Source organism: Giardia intestinalis, chromosome 2, assembly GCF_000002435.2.
Source record: "Giardia intestinalis strain WB C6 chromosome 2, whole genome shotgun sequence".
NCBI classification, from domain to species: domain Eukaryota; phylum Fornicata; order Diplomonadida; family Hexamitidae; genus Giardia; species Giardia duodenalis.
Genome location: NC_051857.1, coordinates 1,380,129 through 1,405,064, shown reverse-complemented (window position 1 = coordinate 1,405,064; position 24,936 = coordinate 1,380,129). Strand labels below are relative to the sequence as shown.

Below are 24,936 nucleotides of genomic sequence, written 5' to 3'. Positions count from 1 at the left end.
AGACAGTTTTAAGCAATTGTCTCTTGCGCAAGAGTGAACTGCAATTCGCTGATTGATGGGGTAAGAGTAGCGGAATCTGACGGCAGAATACCGTCTCTATTCAGTATTTCAAGCACATCCCTCTGCATGGTCTCTAGAGAAACGCGCCGCTCGCAAAAGAGATCCTTGTTATAGAAGTGGTTGACAAGGACAGGCTTCCATTGAGGATTGTGCGTTTCAGCATAATGCACTGTCACAGGCGAGTCATCAATCAAATAGAGCCCCGCAACCTCGTACTTCCGCGACGAAAAGATCATCTTATCGACAAACTTATAGCCCAGGTGGTTAGCCACCCATGCCCGCTTTTCCTCCTTGCACCAGTCCTCCTTGTCATAGGGGAGGGGCATCGTGCAAATGCACACGTCAAAGCCAAGCGAATCCAAACAACGTACCATTTCCACAGCCTCTTTATGTGGCTGCAGATTTATGAAGAATCCTGGTTCTCGCATTGCGCGGTATAAAAGAGTTGTGGCGCGAAGCCCATAATCCTCCGACAAGACTATTGAAACGGGGTATGCATGCGGGTCCCTACTAACGGGATACCCCAGTTCTGTTATGCGAGCTGTAGAGGCGCCCATCCAGTCGCAAAGAGTGTCATCCATGTCAACCAAGATCCTCATGGATTTTTAGATTGAAATTTGGATCTCCAACTAACAGGGAAATCCGCAGGGAAGTTAACAGGGAATGCCACAGAATAATAAAATATAAGCCGAGCAGGCTCGACCAAACAACAAGATGTTCACTCAATTCAATTAACTCACATTCAAAGCCGTGGGATCCATCCCTAGATCAATAAAGAGCGATACCAAGCCTCCAGCAATAAGACCCGTGTTGAGCCAGAAGGACATTATGTCACCAGAGGCAGCCATGTAGGACGGGTGAGGCACGTGGTCGCCATAGCGGATCATGATCACAGTGCTAACGTATCCATTCGTGAGAGCAAAGAGTATCATAGTGATGGTTGAGACGTAATCATTTTGAATGGGTGCATTGATCCTAGAGATGCTATTGTTACTCAGAGTAGGGACAGGAATGCCCATTAGAAGAAAAAGAACTCCAAAGACGATCCGCAGCAAAGAGAAAATGAGAAGAGGGGTCGTACGAATCCGTGTCAGAACTTCGATTTGAGGAAGCGATCGGCCCACGTAGTCGAAGATCATGAAGAGACTCGTCATACCGACAGACCACCAGCCTTTGTCGTCAAGGTTATTATTAACTCCAGTAACATATGGTATCTTTCCTGTGATGGAGGGGAAGAAAGCTAGAGTAATGAAGAATACAAAGAAAACACCGAGGCCTGGAACCAGGAGGACGCGCACCAGCTGCATGAAGGTATACTTCTGCCCCGTCTTGGGGTTAAGCAAGTTGCCTACTGGCAGGACAGACTGATCAATGGTCTCGTTCCCGAGGGAGGCGGACCCCTGCGGCATGGCATTACTGGGGGCACTGTCGGGTTGCGCAGAGCTGCCGTTAATGATCGAGGGTTCCATCTCCACCTGCTCTGCAGGGGTCTCGTCGTAGTTGAGGTGAGGGTAGTCCTTCATGACTTTGATCCAGCAAAAAATGCATATCAGGAGGATCACATCGGACAAGATAAAGTACGATAGCGTTCCGAACTTAAGCTGGTTGTCCGTAAACTTACCATTGTTGCTCGCGATAGCAATCCCCTTGGTAATAGCATATAGAGCTGCCGTAATAATCCCTGCCACTCCATTCCCAGACATCATGGCCTGGACTAGATCAAAGCTTATTCGTGAACCGACAGAGACGATTTTCGGAAAACAGATACCGTTCAAAACACCTGAGATGAAGACTAAAATAATAGCAATAACGAATCGAGCAATAGTGGCTATGTCAAGAAACGCAAGGCAGGGGACAACGGTAAGGCAGACTATCCAAATGATGAACACTATGATATTGCTCATGCGGGCCGGTATCTTCTTTCCAATCTTGAGATAGATGAACATCATGCCCCAATTGCCGACGTTATAGGCCAGAGAGAAGAACGAGAGAACGGGTTTAGGGTAGAATCGTATCATGTACTCATAAGGTGTGATGTAACAGTTGAATGGCAACAACGATCCAACGCCAAACATCAGAAACATCACGTAGAGAAGAGTACAGTTGCACCCCTTTTTGGGCTCTGTCTTGGGTTCCCCCTTGGACTCGCCTCCCTGCGGGATCGCCGAGTCCTTCATATCCTGTTTAATGTCCATAATGCCTTAACACACTTTTATTTTGTTTTTCCTTCAGCCAAGAAAATAAGCGGAACCATCAAAAATTACATGACTTCAAGAAACAGGTCCTCAAAATCCAACGCGATTTTGGCACGTTTTAGGTTAAGACTCTAGCGTGACGGAGAAAGGGCGCTGTTCGGTGAAGATCCGAGCTGATGGATTTATCGCACACATAATCTCTGGGATCTAGAAGCATATCTATCTAATTTGCTCAGGTGCTTGGCTGATGACTGATGTGTTTCTGCTTTTCCTTGATTAATCCACAAGCTAAAGAACCAATCACCATGAAAAAAGTTTTAACTGTTTTGCAAACAATGTACCATTATACGTCACATATGTGTGCCAGATCTGCGTTGCCAGTTCTTGATCCCTTTGAACAAGTCAAAGGTTCTGTCGCCTGGCGCCTTTTGAATCTTTTGGCGACCTATTGGTACCCACACTATGACGTCCAGTTTATGCATCTGCAGGCGTTGCTCTGATTCCTGACCGTGCTACATGTTCATCTCTTCTCTGATCCAGCGGCTTCAAAAAAGGGTTTCATGGAGGAGGGTCACCAGAAGTATCGTACGGAGCTCCCCAAGCCGGTGCGCGCACAGCTGGACAAGCAGGATCAGTATGACCTAAAGCAACTGCGACAGGCCCTTCGTGGGGATAGGCCTTCTGGACAGGTGGTGAAGAGCGCTGCTGCCAAGCCTTTGATGCCCAAGAATGGTGCGCAGGATCTGGTTTCTAGTCTCGCTAACCGCCTTACAAAAGTGGAGGCTGAAAACCAGCAATTGAAGTTGATGCTCAGACGGGCCAACGATGAAAACACTTCTCTGCGGCAAAAGGTAGACCTTTGCAGACTTGCGGCAGCGGGGGAGCAGGCCAACGTAGACGAGATCATGGCTCTGAAGGATTACATTGAGGTTCTCAGGCAGCAAATTTATGACATGGAGTTGTTCCTGGATTCGCACGGCCTCATTTATGTGGAGGATACTGACTCATCAAAAGAGCCTGCACCCCGTGCTGTGCAGCATACGCTACAGCTCGATCACATAGGGGATTCTACAGAGACCTGGGAGCCCCCGGAAAGACACATCCTCGAGGACAACATCAGAAAGCTTAATCAGCTTGTTTCGAAGGATCGAGTTCTGGTGGCAGACGGAGGCAATCAGGGCCGGTATGGTGACAAGCCTTCAATTCCTGTGCGCTTCTACCCCAATGGCATCTTCATCAAGAGGGGGCCATTCAGAGCTTATGAGCACGACAAGACTGCGAAGGAGTTCGTAGAGGATATCGCAGCTGGGTTTCTCCCCTCCGAGTTTCGGGCCTCGCATCCCGACGGCATTTCAATTGACGCCTCATTTGAGGCAGAGCCCTTCAAGTCCTGTGGTGTGGAATTATTTGAGGGACAGGCGAAGCTCATGATTGATGAGTCTGCGCAGCCGCCCCCTCCTCCAAAGCCGGCCAAGAGCACTATTGAGGCGGCGGCAGAGCACGGGAGCGTCAAACGTAGCTACTTGACGGTATCAGAATACGGCAACAGGCATAATTACTCGTACGACCAATTACTTGATCAACGGGCCAATCTGGAGAAGCCGATGTCTCTACAGCAATTCCTGTCGCGAGTGAAAGGAACTTGTGTAAGCAACGGCCAAATCGTCCCTATGAAGGAGGCACTGGGGCTTCTTGTGCACGGGAAGACCCCCGCTGAGCAGGCGAAGGAAGCCGGCAAGGACAATCTGTCGTCGACCACAATCGTTACAGAAACAGCAGATGATGGCAGAGTCGCGACGCTGAGGATACGGGTGTCAAGCCCCGATTCGGCGCTCAATGATCACCACCTGCTACTAAAGCTCCCGTTTTCGTACACAATCGAGTCCATGATTGAACGGATTGGAGACGCTTTGAATATCGATTGTGGAAGAATTCGTTTACACAGACCTTTTGGAGATGACATTATGCAAGACGTATCTGCTACACTCGAGAGTGCAGGATGCACACCAAACGCTCGCCTCTTCGCTAAAATAGGTGCCTAGGTGGATTTAAAAAATAATTGAAATGTCTAGGTCGGCCTCTCAATCCTCGAGCGCTTCATCCTCGTCCTCGTCCGATGCGGAGACAGAATTCGGATCCCGTGTGCAGGTGGACATCGGAGAGCAGCACGTAACGGCTAGTCTTTGCATGCACTGTAATAGGATGGGAAAGACCAAGCTTCTCTTTGTCGACATACCCAAGTTTCAGCAATGCATAGTCTCGAGTTTCAGATGTAGGCACTGCGGTTTTAAAGGCCGTGACGTCCAACAAGCAGCAGACATCCAAGATAGGGGCGTCGAGGTTACCTTAGTGATCCAAGCCGAGGAGGATCTTAGCCGAGGAGTAATCAAGTCTTCCACGGCATCTCTAGCCCTTCGGGAGCTGGGGATAGAGCAGGAGCCGCGGCCCATGTCGGGTCTCTACACGACAGTAGAGGGCGCTCTCCAGCAAATAGCGACAAACTTGCTTGCTCTGCAGCCGGAGCGTCGTCTTAAGGCCCCTGAGGCCGCGGATAAGATAGACGATGTGATCTTGAAGATCAATAACGTGCTTCAGCTGAAGACTCAATGCACTCTGGTTCTTCGAGATCCCTCTGGTAATTCCTACATTGAGCCGCTCGTTGGTCGCCAGACAGGTGATCTGGACAGAAACCTAACCGTCCGGCGCTTCCAGCGCACCAAGGAAGAGGCACAGCTACTGGGAATAAGTCCGGAACAGGAGCAGGTGATTCAGCGGCAAGCTGCGGGCTCTGGGGTCTCACGAGTTGATGAGCGTAAGCTCGAGGATGTTACGCTACTTTTGGACACAGCTCCGGAGGACATGCCAGTGATGGCGTTACCGACAAAGTGCCCTGCCTGTAGCGAGGAGATACTGAACAAATCGCTCCTCATCAGCATACCCTATTTCAAGGAGTGCCTCTTAATGTGCAGCGCCTGCGACAATTGTGGGTTCAAATCCATAGAAGTGAAGTCTGCGGGCGCAATCCCGCCACATGGCGCTCGTACAACATTTACATGCACGGCCATTGAGGACGGAGACAGCGGAGACTTGAGTAGAGACGTCCTGAAGTCAGATAGCTGCTCCCTCGAGATTCCAGAGCTCGGCCTCAGATTGGAGCCAGGAACGCTAGGCGGCGTGTATACGACGTTGGAGGGTCTGCTCCGCATAATGTACGACGAGCTGAAAAGGCATAGTGTCTTCTGGCTGGGTGATGGCAGCTCGTCCGCAGAACAACGGGAGCGGTGGAGCTCGCTGCTTGTGGGGCTGCAAGAAATGGCGGATGGCAAGCGAGGGTTCACTATCATCATAGACGATCCCCTTGACGCCTCTTTCATCAAGAACGTCTACGCGCCTGATGATGACCCTGCCCTTAAGGTTGAACACTACCAAAGAACCGCAGAGCAAGATGATGAATATGGGCTAACAGGAATGGACACGGAGAGGTTCGAGAAGTGAAGTGGTGTAGGGCAAAGTGGCGAGCAAGATCAGTAGTAAACGTAGATTCACGACCCCTTCATTGTCTCTACCACTAGCCTCCCCTCAGGTTAACGACTAACTGGATAGTGATTCCTGCCTTGAGGTTGGCCTCCTCGACGGTGGTAGTGTTCTGTAGCTGCTGGGCCAAGTATAACATTTTCTGCTGGGCAGGATGTATTCCCTCCTGGTCATACACCTTATTCTTTATGTCGAGTATCGTCTCTGTCGGTGCTACATCGAGCGTGAGAATGTAGCCTGTCGTCAACTGAACTTTAAGGAGCATTGGAGGCCAACGTCTTTGCCAATGTTTAATTGCGGATTTTATGAGAATTTTTATGAGAATTCAGGGGCGGGAGAATTGGAAGATGATCCCCGGCGGATGGGGAGGCAGTGATAAGAGGTGGAAGAGGCTTAGAATTGAATGTATACCTATATGATTTCTCTTGCTCTGGAATAGCAACAGAGGTCTGGCATTGAAAGCTTTTCTGCTCGCGTGCAAAACTCTTGTCGACGACAGCTGACACATCCGGCAAGACCTCCTTCTTCACCTGGCTCTGGCGCTGTGGATGAAGCCCTGAGCTTGCCCGTGCACCCCCATGCATGGGCTCTCCGGCAATGCTAGAGTCTGGTGGCCCCTCCCAGCGGAAATACTTTCCTTCAAGAATGGAGATTTCGCTCTCGTCGTCAAAGAGGCCGGACTTATTGTTAATGTATTTCTTCATATCCCGATCGTCAGGAAGCTCTCCTATGGATAGTTGCTGCTGCGGCGGCAAACCAGTAAGAGAGTGTGATCTTAGGTACTCTACTATCAAGGATCTTGCCTGGGACATAGAATACTGCCACTCGCTTTTGGTCATCTCACCCTCAGCCACGAGAGCACCCATAAAGCTCAGCGCCGTCTCTCCTGACAGCGCTGCTTCTAAGGGCGCCAGCACCTCTATACACGCAAGGTTCAGGTAGGCACTGGCATAGACAAGAGCCGTCCACCCACATTCAGACGTCATACCTTGTTCATATGGGGCTAGAGCGTTTATGCACTCGATGTATGTGCACAGGTTTTGCGCTGTTGTGGAGCTTGCCCGGCAGACACAACACATCATCGCTGTCCAGCCCTTTATCATCTTGCAGCCACCCTCGTGCTTTGCCAGTGCTCGGACAGCGAGTGCGTTACCGACAGTCGCTGCTGCAATAAGGGCAGTTTTCCCTGTGCCAGGCTCCGCATAGGTGGCCTCGAGTGGGACTAGGAGATTTAGAATAGAGAGGATGGCCCGCTCGTTATCTCGGTTGCTCTTAGTAGTGCTTCTTGCAGACAAGGCGTGATTGAAGCTGTATTGGCTGACGCTTCGAAAGTAGTTGTACGAAGAGGGTCCCCGATCTCCCTGACTACTTACGAGATGACCCTGAGACGTATTTTTGTTATCTGAGCATCCGCCTACAAGAGCAGCGAGACAAAGAGCCGTCGCTCTATGGAAACCAAACCCGTTGGTAGCATACTGTGTGGTATAACGCATCTCGCAAGGGGCTAGAAGCGTAACACCGTCAACAAACAGTTCCTGAACAGCAATATGGAGGGCCGTAAGCCCTTTGGGTGTTTGGCAACCAGCCTGGTGTATGAACATTTGCACCAATTCTACAGAGTGATGCTGGGCTGCTAGCATAAGGCATGTCACGTGTGTTACGGGGTCACGGGTGTCCTCATGAGCAGTGACAATCTGAGCAATCGCAAGCTTCTCAGCGACAGTTTGATGTCTAGTGCTTATACTAAGGCTGGAGTTGTTGCTGGGTGTCACAGATCTTCTTGTGCTGGGTGTTTGCCTACCGTCAGGAGTCCCATAGGTGCTAGCAGACGTCATTTGGGACGCCGAGTGGCACCTAAACTGCTTCATGACGTCATTTATGTCCTTCGTAGCAAGCAGTCCCGCCGTAATGCCATTCGGAGCACTATAATTTGTTTCTGCTTTTACAAGGATTCGGATGCACTCTAGGTGACCCTGGTCTATAGCGTGCATAAGTGCCGTGTAGCCACGAGAGTCCACCATCATGCTTTCGTGGTTGAGAAGGAGAGACACCAGATCTGCATGGCCTCTTCTTGCTGCATACATTAGAGCAGTGAGCCCGGTTTTGGACTGTAGGCAGCACTCATATGATACCAAGAGCTTTGCAACTTCAAGAGAATTATTTTCAGCTGCAAGCATTAGGGCAGACGTCCCGTCTGTGAAAACTATACACACCTGGTCCATAGCCTTTTTAGCCTTCAGTAGATTATCTTTCAGAGCGTGCTGCATAAGCTGCGTGTAGGAGTCCTGCACCCCGGCCGGGCTTTTTGCCATCTTTCTTCCATAACGGGTATTCTTTCCCGTATGAATTGATGCAGGAGTCTGGGCTACTCTTGATCGGAGAGACTGGGAAGCGCTGGAACTAGTGTGCACAAACCTGTTCCCAGTGGGAGTGTGACAGCGATAGGACCCATCATCGATCATATTCATTACTCCTAGTAGGTAATTTGGCTCATGAGGAAGTTCTTGTTGCCAACTTGCTACCATTTGTGCCTGCTCAGCGGTAGAATATGGAAGCTTTGCGAGAAGCTCACGTGCCTGCAGCTCAACTGACTGGAGAATCAGTTTGTCCGGTTGGCTCGATGCAGGACCCTGGGAACCTGTTTGTATGTCGGATAGTACGCAGCGTATTCTCTCAGCTTTCAGCAGGTCCTCAAAAGTTGGTCTGTCAGATTGCTTTATGGATAGCATTGATCGGAGCATACTTTGAAATTCAAAGGAGTATGTCCTAAGATTGGTCGTTGGGTCAATAGCAGAGTCGTAAGTTTTCCCTGTGGCCATTTCATACAAAACTGATCCTACAGACCAGATGTCGACTGCTCCAGAGGGACTCACCTCCTCGGAGTCAAGGAGAAGCTCGGGGGCCATGTGCGAAAGGTGCGATCTAGCAGCAGTTGTTTGAAACTGACGCAGTTGGCCCACAGTGAGGACACCAGGCATGACCTTGATCGAGAGAGGAAACAAGGCGGCCTGCTTTGAATTGGTAGATAGCTTTAATAGGTCTGACTCTTGGGTGAATGAATTTGTTATTACAATGATAAATGGCCGTAGGACACAATGAGGAAAGGAATTTGCTGCAAGGCGGGTGCTTTTGTGGCCAAACTGACGGGTTCGCGGAAGATTGCAATAGGTCATGGTGTCAATCAATTGGGCAGCTACTTGCCAGAGTGCCAGTTCGCAATAGGATTTTCCTTCCTGACGCATTAGTAAGTTTAGCTTGGCAAGATTCACATTGTATGTACTTGTCATGAAGAAAAGCCTCAAATCTGCCGGCTCTGTTTCAATGGCCCGATAGCGCATCAAGCCTCTGTGATCCAGTGCGGTGTATATTTGTATAAAGGAAAGAAGCTCTGTATAAGCCCTCTTGCGCAGCTGATCGAAAGTGAAGATTGTGCAGAAGACCTCTTGCTCGGTAGTCTCGTCAAGCAATTTATAGATAAGCTCATCTCCGCCAATGTTGGCAAGTCCAATAAATCTATAGTGCTGTGGAAAGCGCGCCAGTGCCATAGATCCTGGCTTGACACAGATTCCCGCGTGATTTGCGAAATTAATTGCGAGCTGGTACCTCAAGATTAAAAGACGGAGACGTTTATTCTGTAATTAGACAGCGCTGCTTCAGCCCATTTTAGCTGTAATTATCACAAGTGCTGTAAATGGTCTTGAAAAGTGGGCGCACTTGAGACAGTCTCCCGCTCTCTCATTGTTACCTAGACAAGATTGCTCGGCAAGATTGCTTGACTGTTAAATCTCAATGCCATCATATGAGGACGTCACTTCTGGAAAAACTCTGGAGACGACCACCTTTACATCTGTGTTTCAAGACTTTCTTGGAGCATTGTCATGTATATCTCACGTTGGCGGCGCTTCCCTGCAATTTTCTTTGCCTCGCGTTGTTGGGCGTCCTGCTCCTCCTTTGCATAAGTTGCACGGATGCGCTCTTCATTTGCATGCCTGGTGCCTTGCCTAGCGTTAGTCACTTGCACCCGTCGATCCTTGTCCTCTTGACCGATGTTCTCGGGATTGCGGCAAAAACGTGACCCCAGGGGGCCCGTTAAGCCACACTCTTGTGCAGGATAGAAGAAATCATGGTGGTCCCCGTAAACCAGCTTCTCTGCAGGGCGATCTGCGTGCCTGTAGGCGACCTCTTGAAAGGCGGAAGTGTGCTCCCGCAGACTCTTCTGGTGCTCGTGGCGTATGGCTCCAGCGAGTTTGCTGTTAAATTCGGGTTGTGCATAACCTGGTTGAACACTTGGTGATACGCGGGACGCCCCGACGGTGCTCATTGTAATCCGTGAGGTGCGCGGCTTCATGGTGCGAGTGCACTCTGAAGGGACATATGTCTCCGGGGTCGAAGGATGAAAGGTAGTGATACTAGTCCGTCCATGCTCTACTAGCGCTGCACTCACGGAACTTCCTCGGGGGGCGGCGTGTGGGCGGAACATTTTTGTAAGGTCCTATCGTGAGATTTTGACTTAACACGTGATTTATCAGATGATTTATCAGGACCTCAGATGAAATCGCTTCAGAAAGACTAATCAGTGCAGACGTATGGGCACGACGTGGCAGTTATCAATCAGCCACCAGCAAGAATAGTCCGGACGTCATCGTCAGAGATAGCCTCTCCAGACGAAAATCTAAAGGCAGTGAAGGTAAGCGCAATGTGGTTCTCTACATTCTGTTGGAACGTAAGCCGTACTATGACCGATTCTAAGGACTGCGCTACGTAAAGCTTGCAATACAGGCAATTGCCAGAGAATGTTTGTAGGGTAGTGCTCTTTGCAGATAAGATTTTGAGCTCTGGCTCCATGTGACCCCCAACAATCTGAGAGCCCAGGAAGCTCATCAATTTATCACTTTTGCTTGCGAAAAGGTGCGGGCATGCCCGATAATATGTTAAGAATACAATCTGCGGCGTCCGCAGTGCTCCCCAGATCTGCAGCTGTGCATAGAAGCGCTGAAACACATCTGACATCACTGTAATGATGTGCTTTGCAGCGTGGGAAGAGATGTCTCTGAAGGTTAATTGTAACATATTGCAAGAGAGCGACTGTCTAATGCCAAGCCCGAGAGCAGTCCCAAGCATGTCCAGTGAACACTTCTCTCTGATGTGTTTTGGTTCCACAGATATATCTTGATCACTGCCCTGAAGCGTTGGCCGATAGGCCTCTAGAAACTCGTTGCAAAGAAACTGAAGTAGTAGCTGGTTGCCTTTCTTCTTGAGCCAAAAGGTAAGGGTGCATATGACGGATCCTTTGTCAGTGGATGGATCTGCGTTACTGTCTTGTTGAAAACGTGACAACTCAGTGTCAACGTGAGCGACAAAAAGGTCTGTACCCATATCTGAGGAGTGCCTTATGTGTGCAAGAAGAACAAACGACTCACTAGAGGCCCAAATGACGCGGCAGTTTTGCTCATATACAGGAGAGCGTGTAGCGGGTAATAGACGATCATAGATAGGGAGCGGCCGCCCACTCTCAACACTGGACTCCAGAGCCCGCTCTTTACCGGGTAGCTTTTCTGACAGAGGCTGGGTGCACGAGTTGTCCAGAAGACCCTGTATTTCCTCGATTCTTTTGCGCAGGTTCATAGCTTGTTGAAGAAGTGCTGTGGAGAGCTTCGTTCTGGCCGTGAACTTGCGACGATACTCTTCCGTATCTAGCTTTTCAACGCATATCTTAGGAATGTCTTGAGCGCTGAGGTTAGGATGGTTTGTTATGCTTACATAGGCTTTTAGATCACTAATGATCTTCTGTAGGTTAGATTGATATAAATGTACATGGTCCTCTATAGTTGATATAGATCTGGGTGCTATGGGGGAAACAATACGAGGCTTAGATATATCGATTATGCGGGCAGATTGTCGAGTAGTGGCACCGAGTCCAGCCGAGGTATCGGGCTTCCTGCCAGCTATCAGGATGTCTGAACTGTTTGAGGGGTCCACACACGGCTCCGTATCATATAGCTCGCTCAGTTCAAGACTCTCCTCATCTCGACAAACCAGCGGATATTCTAGGCTAGCTAGATCCCTTGAGGAAATAGAATGTGAATTATGCATGGTAACGGCCTAGCTTTGAAGCCAAATGCTAATAGAAGCCAGGTACTCGGAAAAAGCAAAAAAGCAAAGAATTAAAACGAAAGAGGGTACGAGTATAGATCAGCAACGACTCACCAGCCTGGCTCCACACTCACCGTATCCAGTGACCTCAAGATAGACCTCCTCCCATATCCTGCCGAAATGGATGAACTCTTGCGGCTCTTGAAGATTTCTGGAGCAAAGAGCCAGCGGAAGACAGGAGAGCGTATTGGAGATAAGATATACAGTGCCGTCTACGTGTCGTTCAGTACTCCAGGCGACGCTGCACAAGAGTACCTCCGGCTTGCCGCGGAGGGCTTCAATGTAGCCTTCAACTGTAGGATTGGGGCAGCGCTCATTCCTGCAATCGAAACAGTCCTCTTTGTCAATGGAATTGGGTACTCTGTTTCCATAGATGATTTCCGTGCGCATGTGAAGGCGAATGCGTGTCATGTTTCTTCTGTAAAGTATTACATAGACGACAAGAACGCCTTTACGGGCAAAGGTTTCATTAAGTTCGCTAGCCAATCTGCAGCTGAAGAGTGCGTGGCCAAGCTTAATTGCACGTTCTTCGCTGGGCACAAGCTCTCGGTGTTTATAAGCAACAAGCAACACAAGCTTCTTTCAGGAGCGATTTCTGCGGACACACCTGTTGGTCACCACTGCACGCCAGAGCCAGCTCCCAAGCGCCTCCCATCTGCATCCACTCCTGCCTCTAGCAAGCCCTGTTCGTTTGGTGCCCAGTCTACCGAGGGCGCTGGCCATGCTGAGCTTCTCCTTCTTGCCTTTCTGGGTCGAAGATACTCTTGTTCACCTCCGTCTCACCTTTATATGCAAGGGCCGTAGCTCGGCTTTATGGGCTTTTGTAAATGCTCTTCTGTGATGTCTGGTGCCGCGACAATATGATTGAGTCTAGCTGAGCTTACGCACAGTGCAGGCCTCAACATAGATCTAAAAACAAAAAGGGTCATGGAACAGGTCTTTGAGTACCATCCAGTGCAGATGGCGTTCATGACCTTCAACGTTAAAGAGAAGGATCCGAACCAGCTGGCAGCCAAGGAGATCGCTAAGGTCATGGTCGGAAGCCGCGTGGTGGTGCTGGGCTTCCAGGAGATCGACATGTCAATCTCCGCGAATATTAAGAAGTCGAAGCGCATCACGAAGTGGGAGGATCTTCTAGACGCTGAGTTTGTCCGCGGAGGCACCAAGTCCTCCAACTCTCTCAAGTATATGAAGCTTGCCTCTCACTTCATGATGGGTATTGTGATACTCATGTACATAGATGTGCAGTTATTGCCCCAGATGCACGACATCGAGGCGACGACGGTCTCGATGGGGGTGGGAAAAATCTTCGGTAACAAGGGTGGTGTTGCGGTCTCTTTCTGCATCAACAGCACATCCTATTTGATCTTAAATTGTCATCTTCTGCACGGTGAAACAGAGGAGGACCTTGAAAAGCGGGACAAGCAGCTGATTAGTCTCTTCCACCACTCCTCTGTGACCCTGTGTACTGTGAAGAAGCAGGATGGGTCGACAGATGAGCAGAACTTCATGGCTGCAGACCAGTTCAATGAGGCACGTGACCTCCGCTTTGCAAGCTTCCTCCCCATGGATAGGAGTGCTCTTCACCGCAGAAACCAAGAGAACTTACCGATCTTCGAGTGCTACGATTATATAATTCTGCTTGGTGACCTCAACTATCGCATAGATAAGGCTACGAAAGAAGACCAACTCAAGATTAGGATGGATTCGGATGCATTCATTCTCAACAGTAACTCGTTTGAAGAAGAAAAGATTGTCTTCCCGCCATCCTACAAGTATGGAAAGGGAGGCTCGCTAGTTTTAGACAGAGAGCCCTCCTGGACAGATCGCATCCTCATCTCCAGAAAATACAATCAAGGCGATAATCTGAAGCTCAATTATATTAAATACTCATCTCTTCAGGACCTGATGCTTTCTGACCACAAAGCTGTATACCAGGTTGCCGAGCTATGCTATAGAGCCGTTGTCGATGAACGTATCGGAGACTGTCTAAAGCAGTATTGTGGCACATGGGACCAGAGGACGCGCGAGATGAACCCGCAGTTGAGGTACCTGGACCAGCCCCAGACCGTACACCGTGTTCTTCCGTCCAAGTCGAAGCTGAATCGCATCACTTTGAACTTTGAACTGGTGTGTTCCAAGTCCTTAATTAAGCATCTTGTGTTTGAGGTGAGCGGACTCGATGACTTCTTGTTCACAAATAAGGTGGTGTCCAAGACGCATGCCTCTGTGACGGAGATCGTCTCCTATTTGGATGCAGACCACCAGATGCCCGATATAAAGCGGTCTCCCACAGGAATTATTCTCAGCACTTACGCTCTTACCCTCGATATAGACCTGGACATCCCCGCGCTCCTCCCTTACGCACAGCGGGTATACTCATCTCCACGACTCAGAGACCTTCTCGACAAACAGCTGTCCATCCCATTGTTGGTCACCGTTACACCCAATAGCGACGCCATTTGTCTCTACAAAGACACGACCATCCCGTTCTTTGTCAAGATCGCTGACCACGTTGGGTTGTACCGAGATGATCTCATGGGCCTCATGAATCTTTCTCTCTCGTCGATCAATGCATCTACTCTGGAGATTGTGGGCGAGTCTTCTTCTGCTGCCACCACCATGGCAGACAGTAGCATAGAGTCTGTCGAAAATAAGGACCCGTCTGTTTTGCCCCTTCTTGTGAAGCTATGTCGCACGAATCCGGATATCAACGATCTTAGGTTGTTGGTGGACTTCTTGAGCTATGGTATCTTTGCATTAGATTGCAAAGACGGAGTTGTCAATCTTCTGGCCTCCAAGGATCCGGACGCAGATCCCGCCTCCCTCCAGTCCTCTATTTTATCTCATCTTTCCCAGCGCCTCAAGGCAATCCAAACGGGGTCTGAGCGCGATGTCATAATGTATAGGAACATTCGCTTTACACTCTCCTATATGCGATTCCTCAGAGACAGAAACGACCAGCTCTATCGAGCAGCAGCTCCTGCGGTTCTTTCCTCGCTATTTACTTTAGAAAGGGGAACTCTAGCATGGACAGATGCACTGGAATCACTGCTTCAGTGACATTTCCCGCATACTAATCAACTTCGTTGAGCCATATGGAGGGAAGCCGGTAACCGTCACTCATGGCGTCACTACGTCTTGGGCTTCTGGCCTCTATCTTTGTTATACGTGATCGTGGGACGTACTTAGGCAAAACCACACTTTGGCGCTTCTTGCTCATTTGCTCTTCTCGTTTTCGCGCTTCCTCAACAAGTATCGCTTTGATATATGGCCGATTGAGGTTGATTCCCCACTGCTCGCCAGATATACCGTCTTTGTCGCATATATGCCGCTCCTTCTGAAACAAGAACGTCGCCACGCTGGGTCTATCAGCCTTTATCGCTAGTATTAACGCGGTGGACCCGTCGTGGGCCTGCATTCCCACCTCGTACGGCTCCAATATCTTAACCATCTCCAGGTCGGCGTGCATTACAGCGATCATCAGCGCCGTCCATCCATCTGCTGCTCGCTGCAGTCGCGCCTCCTTGTCAAGAAGAGGCCAGACAGAGTCTACTGCATTCTGTGCAGCAAGGCGCATGAGAGCGGTCCAGCCGTCGTTATCAAACATACTTGCCTCGTACTGCGCTAGGATATCTATCATTGGCTTGTTGTTGCGTTCTGCTGCTAGATGAAGGGCTGTTTTCCCGTCGGCGTCTCGCTCACCGTGCTGCGAAGGGGCCAGCTGATCGACCATGGGGAGATTCTTGTGCTTTACCGAATAAATGAGCTCAGTATCGCCATTCAAATACCTACTTGTCACCAGATCTTTGAGGAGGTTCTCTGTGGTGCGGCTCCCAGATAACCTGCTGCCTGCCTTCTCCACATTGGAGTATCGACTGGAGAATGACGCGTCCAATCCTTGAGAATTGATCGCTCTTCGATTCGGGGACCGTGGCCCTGAGCTAGCCCGCATACTTCCACGAGGTGAAACCACACGCTGAGAAGCAGTAATATCAGGGACGAACTTGTTTCTTGGTAGTGCATCCTCTTCTATGGTTGTTGAGCTTCCCAGGAGCTGCAATACATCATTGGCTGTCCTTGTCCTTGAAACAGATGCCGTTAGTTTGGCGATGTCTTTTTCGAAATATTTGTATCTGGTGTCTTCCATCTCCGCTTTGCGTGCAAGTTCTTCTTGCCGTGACTTTGCATCGATATTCTTGGGCTGCACAGGGTCATAAATGAGTGCCTGAGGAGCAGCGTCTTGTGAGTCATGCTGCCCTTCATAACGAGCATCAGAGATTGCCAGTTCTAGCTCCCTGCCTATACTTGACGATGGTTGCTGTAAAAGCGCATTCTCATAGTTCATCAGCTCCCCTGTCAAGATGGACGGGGATGTAACCGTGTGGTTGACAGTCTCTTGGATTGGACTATAACCTTGTGGATCGTATTCACATCGCACAGGAAAATCTAGATCAGGCTCTACAACGTCTTCTATCTTGGGAATATCGTCCTCTTCTGGTATGATTGGATTGGTACCATGTAAATTCAGATTGCCAAACTTATTTTTGTTTCGCGATGCAGCGGCAGCTGCAGCCCCCAATGCTCCGTAGTCCTCAGAAGTTGGACTGTAGGGTGGCTGTGGCTGTTCTACTAAGGCATCCTCTTCCGTGCGCTCAAGAAAAAAGGGTGGATAACTGTTACGTGAAGTTCCGGTATAAGTTGATGTACCACCCTCTGGCACCTTACCGCAGCTATCTGAATCGTTCAAATAATGATCCTCAGCAGCAGACATGTACTTATCAAATTCACGTGTCCAATTGGCTCCAAGCTTGTCTGAAAGGAGAGACCGTGCACGTGTAAGACTCGCGAGGCTGTGAGGCTGACCGTAGTACAGAAGATCCACGGTGGCCTCAAAGTTTTCTGTCCGGACGGCAAGTTCCAAGGGGAGCAGGCCCTCTGGATCGGGGACATCCTTGAGATACTTAGCCAGGATAGGGATGGAGTCCAGGTACTCGTAAATCACGGCATAGTGGAGTGCGGACCCTCCTTTTTCTAGCTTGACAGAAGCCTCGCGGGGTGCCAAAAGCTGAACTATCTTGAGCTTGTGGGCCTGCATGGCAATAATTAGCGCCGTTTCTCCACGCAGATTAAATTGTCCTGACTCATAGGGGAGCAAAAAGTTAACCAGCGACTCGTACCCCAGACGCGCGGCCAGCATCAGACCCGTCTCCCCAGCGTTGTCCACGGCTCCAGCATAGGAGTGAGCAGCGTTTTTGATATCTCCGAGACGGGACTGCTTCACGGCCTCAAACCAGTCGCTTTCTGAGGCAATGGAGGCGGTAGAAAACATACTATTTTTTAGAATTTGAAACTTTCCCTAACACGGGCAGAGTAGGGTTTTCAAACACAACTTAGACACCAGACCCATAGGCCTAGCAGAGCTCGTCCAGATCTTGCGGGGTGATCAGTAGCTTTTGCTTACACACCTCCATAGTTATAAGGGACCTTACTCTCTTGGTGTCCTGGGCCACAAGTGGATAGCCAGGTCCAAACTGACGTGCAATCATCTTCATAAATAACAGCATATAGACTCCGCAATCATACCCATTTTCTTGCTGAGGCATATTCAGTGAAAGCATTACTGCTTCTGCAGCAGAAGTAAGCAGGCTCCCAATGTTGTATTCTCTACGCAGCTTGTGCAAAGCTATCTCTGCTGTCTTCACATCTACAAACAGGAGATCACTTGAAGGGGAATCCAAAAGAGTGTCAAGCCCCTCATCGTGAAGCCTTTGCCCTGCGACTTCAATGTCTGCTGTGCATGCAGTAAGGGTAGATAAGATCTCCAGAACTATGTTTGCAGCTGCGGGAGATGTAGGGGCTCCCCTGGTAGCTATTAGATCATCCTGCTCTTTAGTGTCAATCGTTGGTCTGGAGAGGAGCCCGGTACTGTCCGTGGAATTGGATATACCACACATACTAAGCCTCATCCTGTGCAACAAGTAGTACGACGATCGTGGACGCTGAAGTGCAAGCTTCTCGAAGATTCGTTTGGGCCTGGTATCTGTGTTGGCAGATGAAGTGAGTACAGCCTGCACCGAACTAAGCTCTGCATCTGATCCTGTGGACGAAATTGATATTGTATCTATGTTTTCTCCGACGCTCTGTGAAAGTAATGCAATATTGGCACGTTGTTTCTCAATACTAGCTAGCTCTTCAAGTATATGCTCCTCCTCATCTATCTCTATGAATGTGCGTGCGAACCCCGGGAACAAAACTACTAAGCTCCTATGTATGACATCCCTGGTCAATCCAAACATATCTGCGTAAGTTAACAGAAGCAGGAGAACTGGTTTGATTGTGCGTGTGTTAATGGCACGCATAGAATCAAAGCAGAAAACAAAATGCCCTTGAAGATGTATAGAGCATGCTGTCCAGTGTGTGTTGTTTAGATTCATTGGTATAACAAAGGTTTCTATTGGCTGGGATAGAAGAGGACGGAGCCAGGCCTCTAGCCCGTATGGTCCTGAGGACAAAGCCTTGCTATAAAGGTGTGTGTTTGCAATTGAAAGCCCCTTGCAACGAGCATTTATAAGTGACACCTGTGCATTGATTACTTCGTCATTTAGCCACGCGTTAGGGGTCTTCACGGTTAGGATGTCTTCTATAGATAAAGAGGCGCCACTGAGAGTCCTTACAGGAAACGCTGTGTCGTCAATGGTTGTGACAAGACGCCTGCTTGCACAACTCATTACCTGCGTTAAGTGATACTTAGCTATTAAATTATAGATAGGAATTAACAGTGCGGCCATTGCTAATGTATGATCCCGTTGACTCTGTGAAGAATCCAAACAGACGGGTCTAGATGCGTGAGGCAGGCGGCGCTCGCATTGCTCCAGGATATTTTTGCTTAAGAACCCCGCGAACGTGCCTTCCACATGGTAGGTGTTTGCCGCTGATGTCTTTTCTTGAGCTTCTGAAGGATCGAGTTGACCGAGGAGTTCCTTGGCAAGATCGTAGAATTGGTTTTTGAGCTGCAACAGTTCAGCAGTCATTACGTTACTGTATCTAGAACTACCGTAGGATGTCTTCTATAAGTTGCTCCTTAAGTTGCTGGGGGTAAAATGAAATGTCTTTTTTGTAAATCTCCATAGAGATGCTCTCCTCGGCATACCGAACATCTGGGCCGTGGGCTTCTGTGCTGAATGGTTTTCCCCGTGTCACTACCAGGCTGTCTATGATATGTCCGGCTCCACCCCAGGGGTCTACAACACTGATACCTGGTCGACTGCGGTCCACTTGTTGTGAGGGTGGATGACGAACATATCCCCTGCATAGCATCGGAGCTACAATAGATCCATACTTTGAATTTTTCGCAACACACTAAACGCTAATTTACCAAGACTTCACAATGGACACTAACTCCACTGGCACATAAATATCTTCTTCTAACAGGTTAGATTAGAACCATCCTCCCTATTCATAATCTAAGCATACAGTCTTGTTAATAATCCGTTAATAATCCTAGGTTACTATATGTGAGGTCAGGATCACAGAAACAGAATAACTCTTCAGGTTCAAGGCCAATGCCTCCCCATTACTGATAGATTACAATAATCTTGAGCAAACAAAGTAATCAATTTTTCAGTCTATGTCAGTATACTGCGAAAATACTGTAGCTTAAATCCGAGGAAAAGTGCGCCGTAGACTAAAGAAGCCAACCAACTGACCAAGGAACTAAATAGTATATCGATAGAAACGTGTGTAAAAGTAATACACTAATGTGTGCACGGTTTTCTTAAAAGACCTTATGTTAGGCCTTCTGTTCATCACAGTGTACTCTGTGACCCCATGCGGGACAGGACCTGCATGTGTTAACGGAGACTGCGCCTACGGGGACGGAGCACACTTCTGCCAGTGCAGGCGGGGCTGGGCGGGAGCTGCGTGCGACGCCCCCCGTGCAGGGTTCCGCAAGGTAACTACCAGTGGGCAGACACCCGCAGACAGGGCCGTCAACTACGCCTGCCTCGTGAACGGGACGGAGTGCACAGGGTCGAGCAAGTGCAACTACTACGCAGGGGCGTACTCGTGCGACCCCTGCCCCGATGGCTTCGTGTCCTACGAGGGCGAGTGCCTGTCGAAGGACTGCTTCAACACCGGTGACCTCTCAGGACAGGAGGCAACGAAGGCCCCCTGCAACGGCCGCGGCCGCTGCCTCCTGAAGGACCCCGGGCTGGCCGGGCTGAGTGCTGACGACTACGCGTGCGACTGCTACCCGATCTACCGCGGGGGCCTCTGCCAGTCGTGCGACGACGCCAACGCGATCGCTACAGAAAGCTCTTCGTCTGATTCCCTCCCTACGTGCAATGCGCGGGCCTGCCAGGACTCGGATGGCGTCGTGTGCTCAGGCCAGGGAACGTGCATCCTTGACGTGGGCCTCGATCGCGAATCATATCACTATCGCTGCAAGTGCAATGATGGCTACACACGCGTTGGACACAAATGTGTCAGGACAGAGTGCGTAGTCACGATCGACGGGTCCCCGGTCGTCTGCGGGGGTTTCGGGAACTGCACAGATGAGGGCAATACCGGTACCTTCAAGTGCGTTTGCGATTCGGATGCAGTCCAGGTCGGTCAGTTTTGTACATACTCCGTGTGCACAGACGAGTCCCGCTCGAAGATCTGTGGCGGAGTGGGCGCGTGTGTGCGCAACGGGGCTGGTTATAGTTGCGATTGCCGAGGGCTTGCCACGGGCGACCTCTGCGATACTTGCACTTCTGGGAAATCCGCTCAGGTAGGCGACAAGTGCGTTCCGCTGGGATGCCTCACCTCAAACAACCAGGAATCATGCAAGAACGGAGGAACATGTGTCAAGTCCGACGGCGAGTACCACTGCCGCTGTCCGGACATGCTCATTGCCGTCAGCGGAGAGTGCACGTCCCCCGCGTGCATGGACGAGGAGCTGGGGAAGGTCTGCTCGGGACACGGCACGTGCAAAACCGACAATCTACAAAATATACAATGCACTTGTGATCAGGACTATACCTACATTGCTTCAGGACGCTGCATCTTGAGCAGTCTGGTGGATAGCCCTGCCACGGTTTGCAGTGGCCACGGGCATATTGTACTTGACCCTGCAGATTCTTCTACAATGAAGTGCAACTGCTCATCAATCTACACGGGCGATAAGTGCGAAACTTGTGATACAGCCACTGCAGAGGAGATAGATGGCGTATGCACCGCCAAAAAATGCATCATATCGACGCCGCAACCGCCCACCGCACGTGCTGCTGACTCACGCGTCTGCGGACCAGATGGTCAGTACACTACCTTCGGCGATCCTAGCAATCCGTTCATCACATGCGTTCCTAAAGACTCCAGTGATGGGAACGTTTCGGCCTACAACGGCACCTTCTCCGCTAAACCTGGGTGTGTGCATGTTAGCAAAATAGACAAGACAAGAAGGTTCTTTTGTGGGTTCCTTGAGAATGTAACAGAAAACCTGCCAGTTGATAACTTGCCTACGTGCGCTAAGCTTTCCGACGAACCCGATCTACCTGAAACGTGTACTGTATGTCCAGAGAAGTTCCACCTTGTACACTTTGAAAAACACAATAAAACCTGCATACATAGTGACTGTCACGATGGCCAATTCGGTCATATGTGGTACAATTACTGCGGCGGTGTTGGAGACTGCATTCAGAAAAAGGATAAAAGCGGATACGAGTGTGATTGTGGGACTGCTGCCAAATGGGATCCAAATTTGAAGGCGTGTGTCACTGATGCATGCAAGCTTGACAAGAGTCTTGCTGGTCCATGGGCGCCCGAGTATTGCGCTGGGCCGTCTACCTTTACACTCGAATGCACTGTCGGACGGGACGCAACGTGGCAGTGTAATTGCATTGGGGACTATGTTACATACAACAAGACGTGCATTCCAAAGAGCAAGAATGCTAATTCTACAACCCACCGAGCAAGGGGACTCTGCGGTGGTCCTGGTGCGGGATATATAGACAGTACTGGAACCTGCGTCTGCAGCAATGGCTTCTTCAAGATCGGTGACATGTGCTACAGCTATGACTGCCTGCCAGTTGGCATACCAGATAGCATAAGGAATCCAGATATCAACGTGCTTGTCTGCTCCGGAAAGGGAGTCTGCGTATACAACCAGCTGACTGGTCGGTACGGCTGCGAGTGCGAAGGTGATCTGGAGGCCTTCGGGGGCTACTGCACCTATCCTACGTGTGCTGGCAAAGTGCTTCATAATGGGGAGGTCAAGTACGTCGAGTGCAAGGTCTACGACGGGTCTACTATGCGGTGTTCAAAACCCTCCACTGGAACACCATCGTGCAGCTGCAGGTATCCGTACAAATCTGCAAATGGTCTCTGTGTTCACCTACGTTGCATGCCAAATGACGTCTACTGTGGAGGCGATGCCTTGGCTGTATGCACGCATGGGACTGACAATTATTATACCTGTTTCTGCTCTGAGGGATATGAGAAGGGTCGGCTCTACGACGAATGTATACCCAGCAAGTGCGTCTATAGAAAATCTCTGGACGATCCTGCTATTGCCTGTAACAGGCTAGGATCATGCAACGGTGGGCCTCTCCTGAAGGATAAGCAATGCAACTGCAACAGCGACGCAAAGTTAGTCACACTTAGAGACGTAAGCGGAGAACTGAGAAAGACGTGTGTTCTAGAGAAGTGCATTTCTAGCGGTCAAGGTGTAGATCCACCGATTATTTGCGGAGGCCTAGGCAGGTGCGAGTATAATGGGTGTGTCTGTGATACTGGATATGAACCATTTGGCAACACATGCGTCAGCCCAAAATGTCTGATTAATACTGTAACTACCAACAATGTGGTTGCTAAATCAATATGCGGAGGAGATACCATTGGAGAGTGTGTAAAAACAGGCACAGCCGGAACCTTCGAGGATTATACTTGTAATTGCAAAACAGGGCTCACTGGCTATGAAGTCGTGGATGGATTCTGTCTTCCAGCAGCTTGCATATTTGAAGTTACAGCATCTGACGATACTAAGCAGAAGACGATGTGTGGTGGCTCGCACCTGGGATCGTGTGTTCTCAACCTCACTGAGCAGGTGAAATCTTACTGCAAGTGCGATAACTGGTATAACATTGTCCAGATAAATACGGGGATGTGCATGAACAGCAACTGCCTTAGCGATACTCTACCCGGAAACCCCGTCCAGAAGTTGGAGTGCTCTGGCCACGGAAAATGCAAGGGAAGTAAGAATACGGGATATTCATGCACATGTGACGCCAATTATGAGACACTGTCTGCTAGTGGCTACAGATATCTGTGCATACCATCTAAGTGCCTCACCTCTAAAACGGGCCTAGAGAGAATATGCAGCGGAAGAGGTAGCTGCTTGCTCACCAAGGATTCAGAGGGATGCAGCTGTCGTTCTGAGTACTCTGGGGACAAATGTCAGGACTGCGCGACCGGCTACAAGGAATACACAGACAACAGGTGCTATCCGACAGACTGTCCAGAGGGCGACAGCTGCAGCGAGGAGTCGAGCCCTGTTGCGGGAAGCTGTCAGCTAGTCAACAGCCGCTTTACTTGTGTATGCGTTAGTTCTAGCTTCATCGTTGATAAGACAAGCAAAAAGTGCAGAAAATCTAAGTGTTACTACACAGATCCGTATGAAAACATAGAGAAGAAGTGCTACAATATGGGCTACTGTGACGAGACCGGAGACACTGAGACATGCAGCTGCTACTCCGGCACGACCCTTGTTGGGACGGGTGTCTGTGTGTATGCGGAATGCATGCCAGAGAATCACAAGACTGACCCTGCGATGATATGCAACAAGCGAGGAACATGCGTAGAGGGCCCTGTCGCCGGCACGGGACTGTGCAGGTGCGACAGCAGCAGATACCGCACAGACAAGAAGACCGGCCAGTGCTTCGTCAAGGAGTGCTTCGGGGCGCACGAGAGCATCCTGGCCGAGGTCTGCGATGGTGGTGGAACGTGCAATGAAGACAACAAGCGATGTGACTGCACTGTGGATGGCTTTCAGAGTCTCGAAGGTCAAACTAGTTGTGTGCACAAAAACTGTGTCTCGTCGGACAACAAGCTTTGCAGTGGCTTCGGGGCCTGCGAGAAGGCGGGGGATACCTATCGCTGTGTATGCCTGGATTTCTACACTTTAGTCAACAAAGACTGCATCCCCACAAGATGTCTCAAGGACGGGAAAATCTGCAACGGCGGTGGACAGTGTACAGGTGAAGGGTCCTCTGCGATCTGTAGCTGCAACCAGGGCTGGACCCTCCACGGGACTCTCTGCTACCCATCGGCCTGCATTTCCGGTGGGACACTCTGCGGGGGGAACGGCGACTGTCCACTTTCCACAGATAGTACATGCGAGTGCAAGTATGGGTATGAAAGTGTTCTTGACCAGCTCTGCATCAGCAGCCAGTGCGTCCAGCGCGGCACCGACGGCACCGTGACGATCTGCGGGGGCAACGGCAGGTGCGTGTCTGAGAATGGCATAAAGCCCACTTGCATATGCGATGAAGGCTTCTCTCTCACAAGCGACTTCGTCTGCGGAGTCCCTGTTCCATCTAACAAATCGTCTGCCAGCACGACGGCTGCGATCGTGGTCGTCGTTCTCCTCGTCCTCGTTGCAGTGGCCGGCTTCCTCATCTGGTGGTTCGTGATACGGCCCAGGAGAGGCGGCCCACTAAGGGAGCGCGCCCCGCAGAAAGGCTCCAAGTCTTCCAGGTCCAAGCTCAAGCGGCAAGCAACTTCTAACGCATCACTCCACGCTGACGTGCCCCTGCTGAGTCAGCTGTCTGGTGCCAACTCCAGCATCCAACTTTGATACCGTTATTGTCTGTGCGGAGCATTGGTTTTGGTGATGCAGTGGCGTATAAATTTATGGGTTCGGAATTGTAAATTGAGGGTATGGAAACCACCTATCAAAGGCCAACATATCCGCAACAGAAGATTACTGGAGTTGTAAAGACGATACAAAGAAGAT

At 50.0% G+C, this 24,936-nt stretch overlaps 13 protein-coding genes across 13 annotated transcripts; 5 read left to right on the top strand and 8 right to left on the bottom strand.

The window, feature by feature from the left end:
* Positions 1 to 8: 8 nt before the first annotated feature.
* On the bottom strand, positions 9 to 659 carry GL50803_00678 (5'-3' deoxyribonucleotidase, putative; the record flags this gene model as incomplete). The annotated part of the gene is made up of 1 exon (XM_001705882.1): positions 9 to 659. The coding sequence occupies one exon, from the start codon at positions 657 to 659 to the stop codon at positions 9 to 11; it is 651 nt and encodes a 216-aa protein (XP_001705934.1).
* Positions 660 to 791: 132 nt separating this feature from the next.
* GL50803_0096818 (Nucleoside transporter) lies at positions 792 to 2,255 on the bottom strand (the record flags this gene model as incomplete). Its single annotated transcript, XM_001705883.1, has 1 exon — positions 792 to 2,255. The coding sequence occupies one exon, from the start codon at positions 2,253 to 2,255 to the stop codon at positions 792 to 794; it is 1,464 nt and encodes a 487-aa protein (XP_001705935.1).
* Positions 2,256 to 2,815: 560 nt separating this feature from the next.
* GL50803_0014785 (Socius) lies at positions 2,816 to 4,297 on the top strand (the record flags this gene model as incomplete). Its single annotated transcript, XM_001705884.1, has 1 exon — positions 2,816 to 4,297. The coding sequence occupies one exon, from the start codon at positions 2,816 to 2,818 to the stop codon at positions 4,295 to 4,297; it is 1,482 nt and encodes a 493-aa protein (XP_001705936.1).
* Positions 4,298 to 4,319: 22 nt separating this feature from the next.
* Positions 4,320 to 5,750, top strand: GL50803_008842 (Zinc finger protein ZPR1; the record flags this gene model as incomplete). Its single annotated transcript, XM_001705885.1, has 1 exon — positions 4,320 to 5,750. One exon carries the CDS (start codon positions 4,320 to 4,322, stop codon positions 5,748 to 5,750), a length of 1,431 nt encoding a protein of 476 aa, XP_001705937.1.
* Positions 5,751 to 5,823: 73 nt separating this feature from the next.
* GL50803_008843 (Ubiquitin) lies at positions 5,824 to 6,054 on the bottom strand (the record flags this gene model as incomplete). Its single annotated transcript, XM_001705886.1, has 1 exon — positions 5,824 to 6,054. The coding sequence occupies one exon, from the start codon at positions 6,052 to 6,054 to the stop codon at positions 5,824 to 5,826; it is 231 nt and encodes a 76-aa protein (XP_001705938.1).
* Positions 6,055 to 6,079: 25 nt separating this feature from the next.
* On the bottom strand, positions 6,080 to 9,334 carry GL50803_0014786 (Kinase, NEK; the record flags this gene model as incomplete). Its single annotated transcript, XM_001705888.1, has 1 exon — positions 6,080 to 9,334. The coding sequence occupies one exon, from the start codon at positions 9,332 to 9,334 to the stop codon at positions 6,080 to 6,082; it is 3,255 nt and encodes a 1,084-aa protein (XP_001705940.1).
* Positions 9,335 to 9,630: 296 nt separating this feature from the next.
* On the bottom strand, positions 9,631 to 10,269 carry GL50803_0097741 (uncharacterized protein; the record flags this gene model as incomplete). The annotated part of the gene is made up of 1 exon (XM_001705889.1): positions 9,631 to 10,269. One exon carries the CDS (start codon positions 10,267 to 10,269, stop codon positions 9,631 to 9,633), a length of 639 nt encoding a protein of 212 aa, XP_001705941.1.
* A 131-nt stretch (positions 10,270 to 10,400) lies between these two features.
* On the bottom strand, positions 10,401 to 11,882 carry GL50803_008847 (uncharacterized protein; the record flags this gene model as incomplete). The annotated part of the gene is made up of 1 exon (XM_038046387.1): positions 10,401 to 11,882. The coding sequence occupies one exon, from the start codon at positions 11,880 to 11,882 to the stop codon at positions 10,401 to 10,403; it is 1,482 nt and encodes a 493-aa protein (XP_037901761.1).
* Positions 11,883 to 12,062: 180 nt separating this feature from the next.
* Positions 12,063 to 12,746, top strand: GL50803_008848 (RNA recognition motif-containing protein; the record flags this gene model as incomplete). The annotated part of the gene is made up of 1 exon (XM_001705891.1): positions 12,063 to 12,746. One exon carries the CDS (start codon positions 12,063 to 12,065, stop codon positions 12,744 to 12,746), a length of 684 nt encoding a protein of 227 aa, XP_001705943.1.
* Positions 12,747 to 12,869: 123 nt separating this feature from the next.
* Positions 12,870 to 15,005, top strand: GL50803_0014787 (Type II inositol-1,4,5-trisphosphate 5-phosphatase; the record flags this gene model as incomplete). Its single annotated transcript, XM_001705893.1, has 1 exon — positions 12,870 to 15,005. The coding sequence occupies one exon, from the start codon at positions 12,870 to 12,872 to the stop codon at positions 15,003 to 15,005; it is 2,136 nt and encodes a 711-aa protein (XP_001705945.1).
* A 13-nt stretch (positions 15,006 to 15,018) lies between these two features.
* Positions 15,019 to 17,274, bottom strand: GL50803_008850 (Ankyrin repeat protein 1; the record flags this gene model as incomplete). Its single annotated transcript, XM_001705895.1, has 1 exon — positions 15,019 to 17,274. One exon carries the CDS (start codon positions 17,272 to 17,274, stop codon positions 15,019 to 15,021), a length of 2,256 nt encoding a protein of 751 aa, XP_001705947.1.
* Positions 17,275 to 17,356: 82 nt separating this feature from the next.
* On the bottom strand, positions 17,357 to 18,976 carry GL50803_0016438 (putative Ulp1 protease family protein; the record flags this gene model as incomplete). The annotated part of the gene is made up of 1 exon (XM_001705896.1): positions 17,357 to 18,976. The coding sequence occupies one exon, from the start codon at positions 18,974 to 18,976 to the stop codon at positions 17,357 to 17,359; it is 1,620 nt and encodes a 539-aa protein (XP_001705948.1).
* A 755-nt stretch (positions 18,977 to 19,731) lies between these two features.
* Positions 19,732 to 24,777, top strand: GL50803_00137727 (High cysteine membrane protein EGF-like; the record flags this gene model as incomplete). The annotated part of the gene is made up of 1 exon (XM_001705898.1): positions 19,732 to 24,777. One exon carries the CDS (start codon positions 19,732 to 19,734, stop codon positions 24,775 to 24,777), a length of 5,046 nt encoding a protein of 1,681 aa, XP_001705950.1.
* Between the last annotated feature and the right edge of the window lie 159 nt (positions 24,778 to 24,936).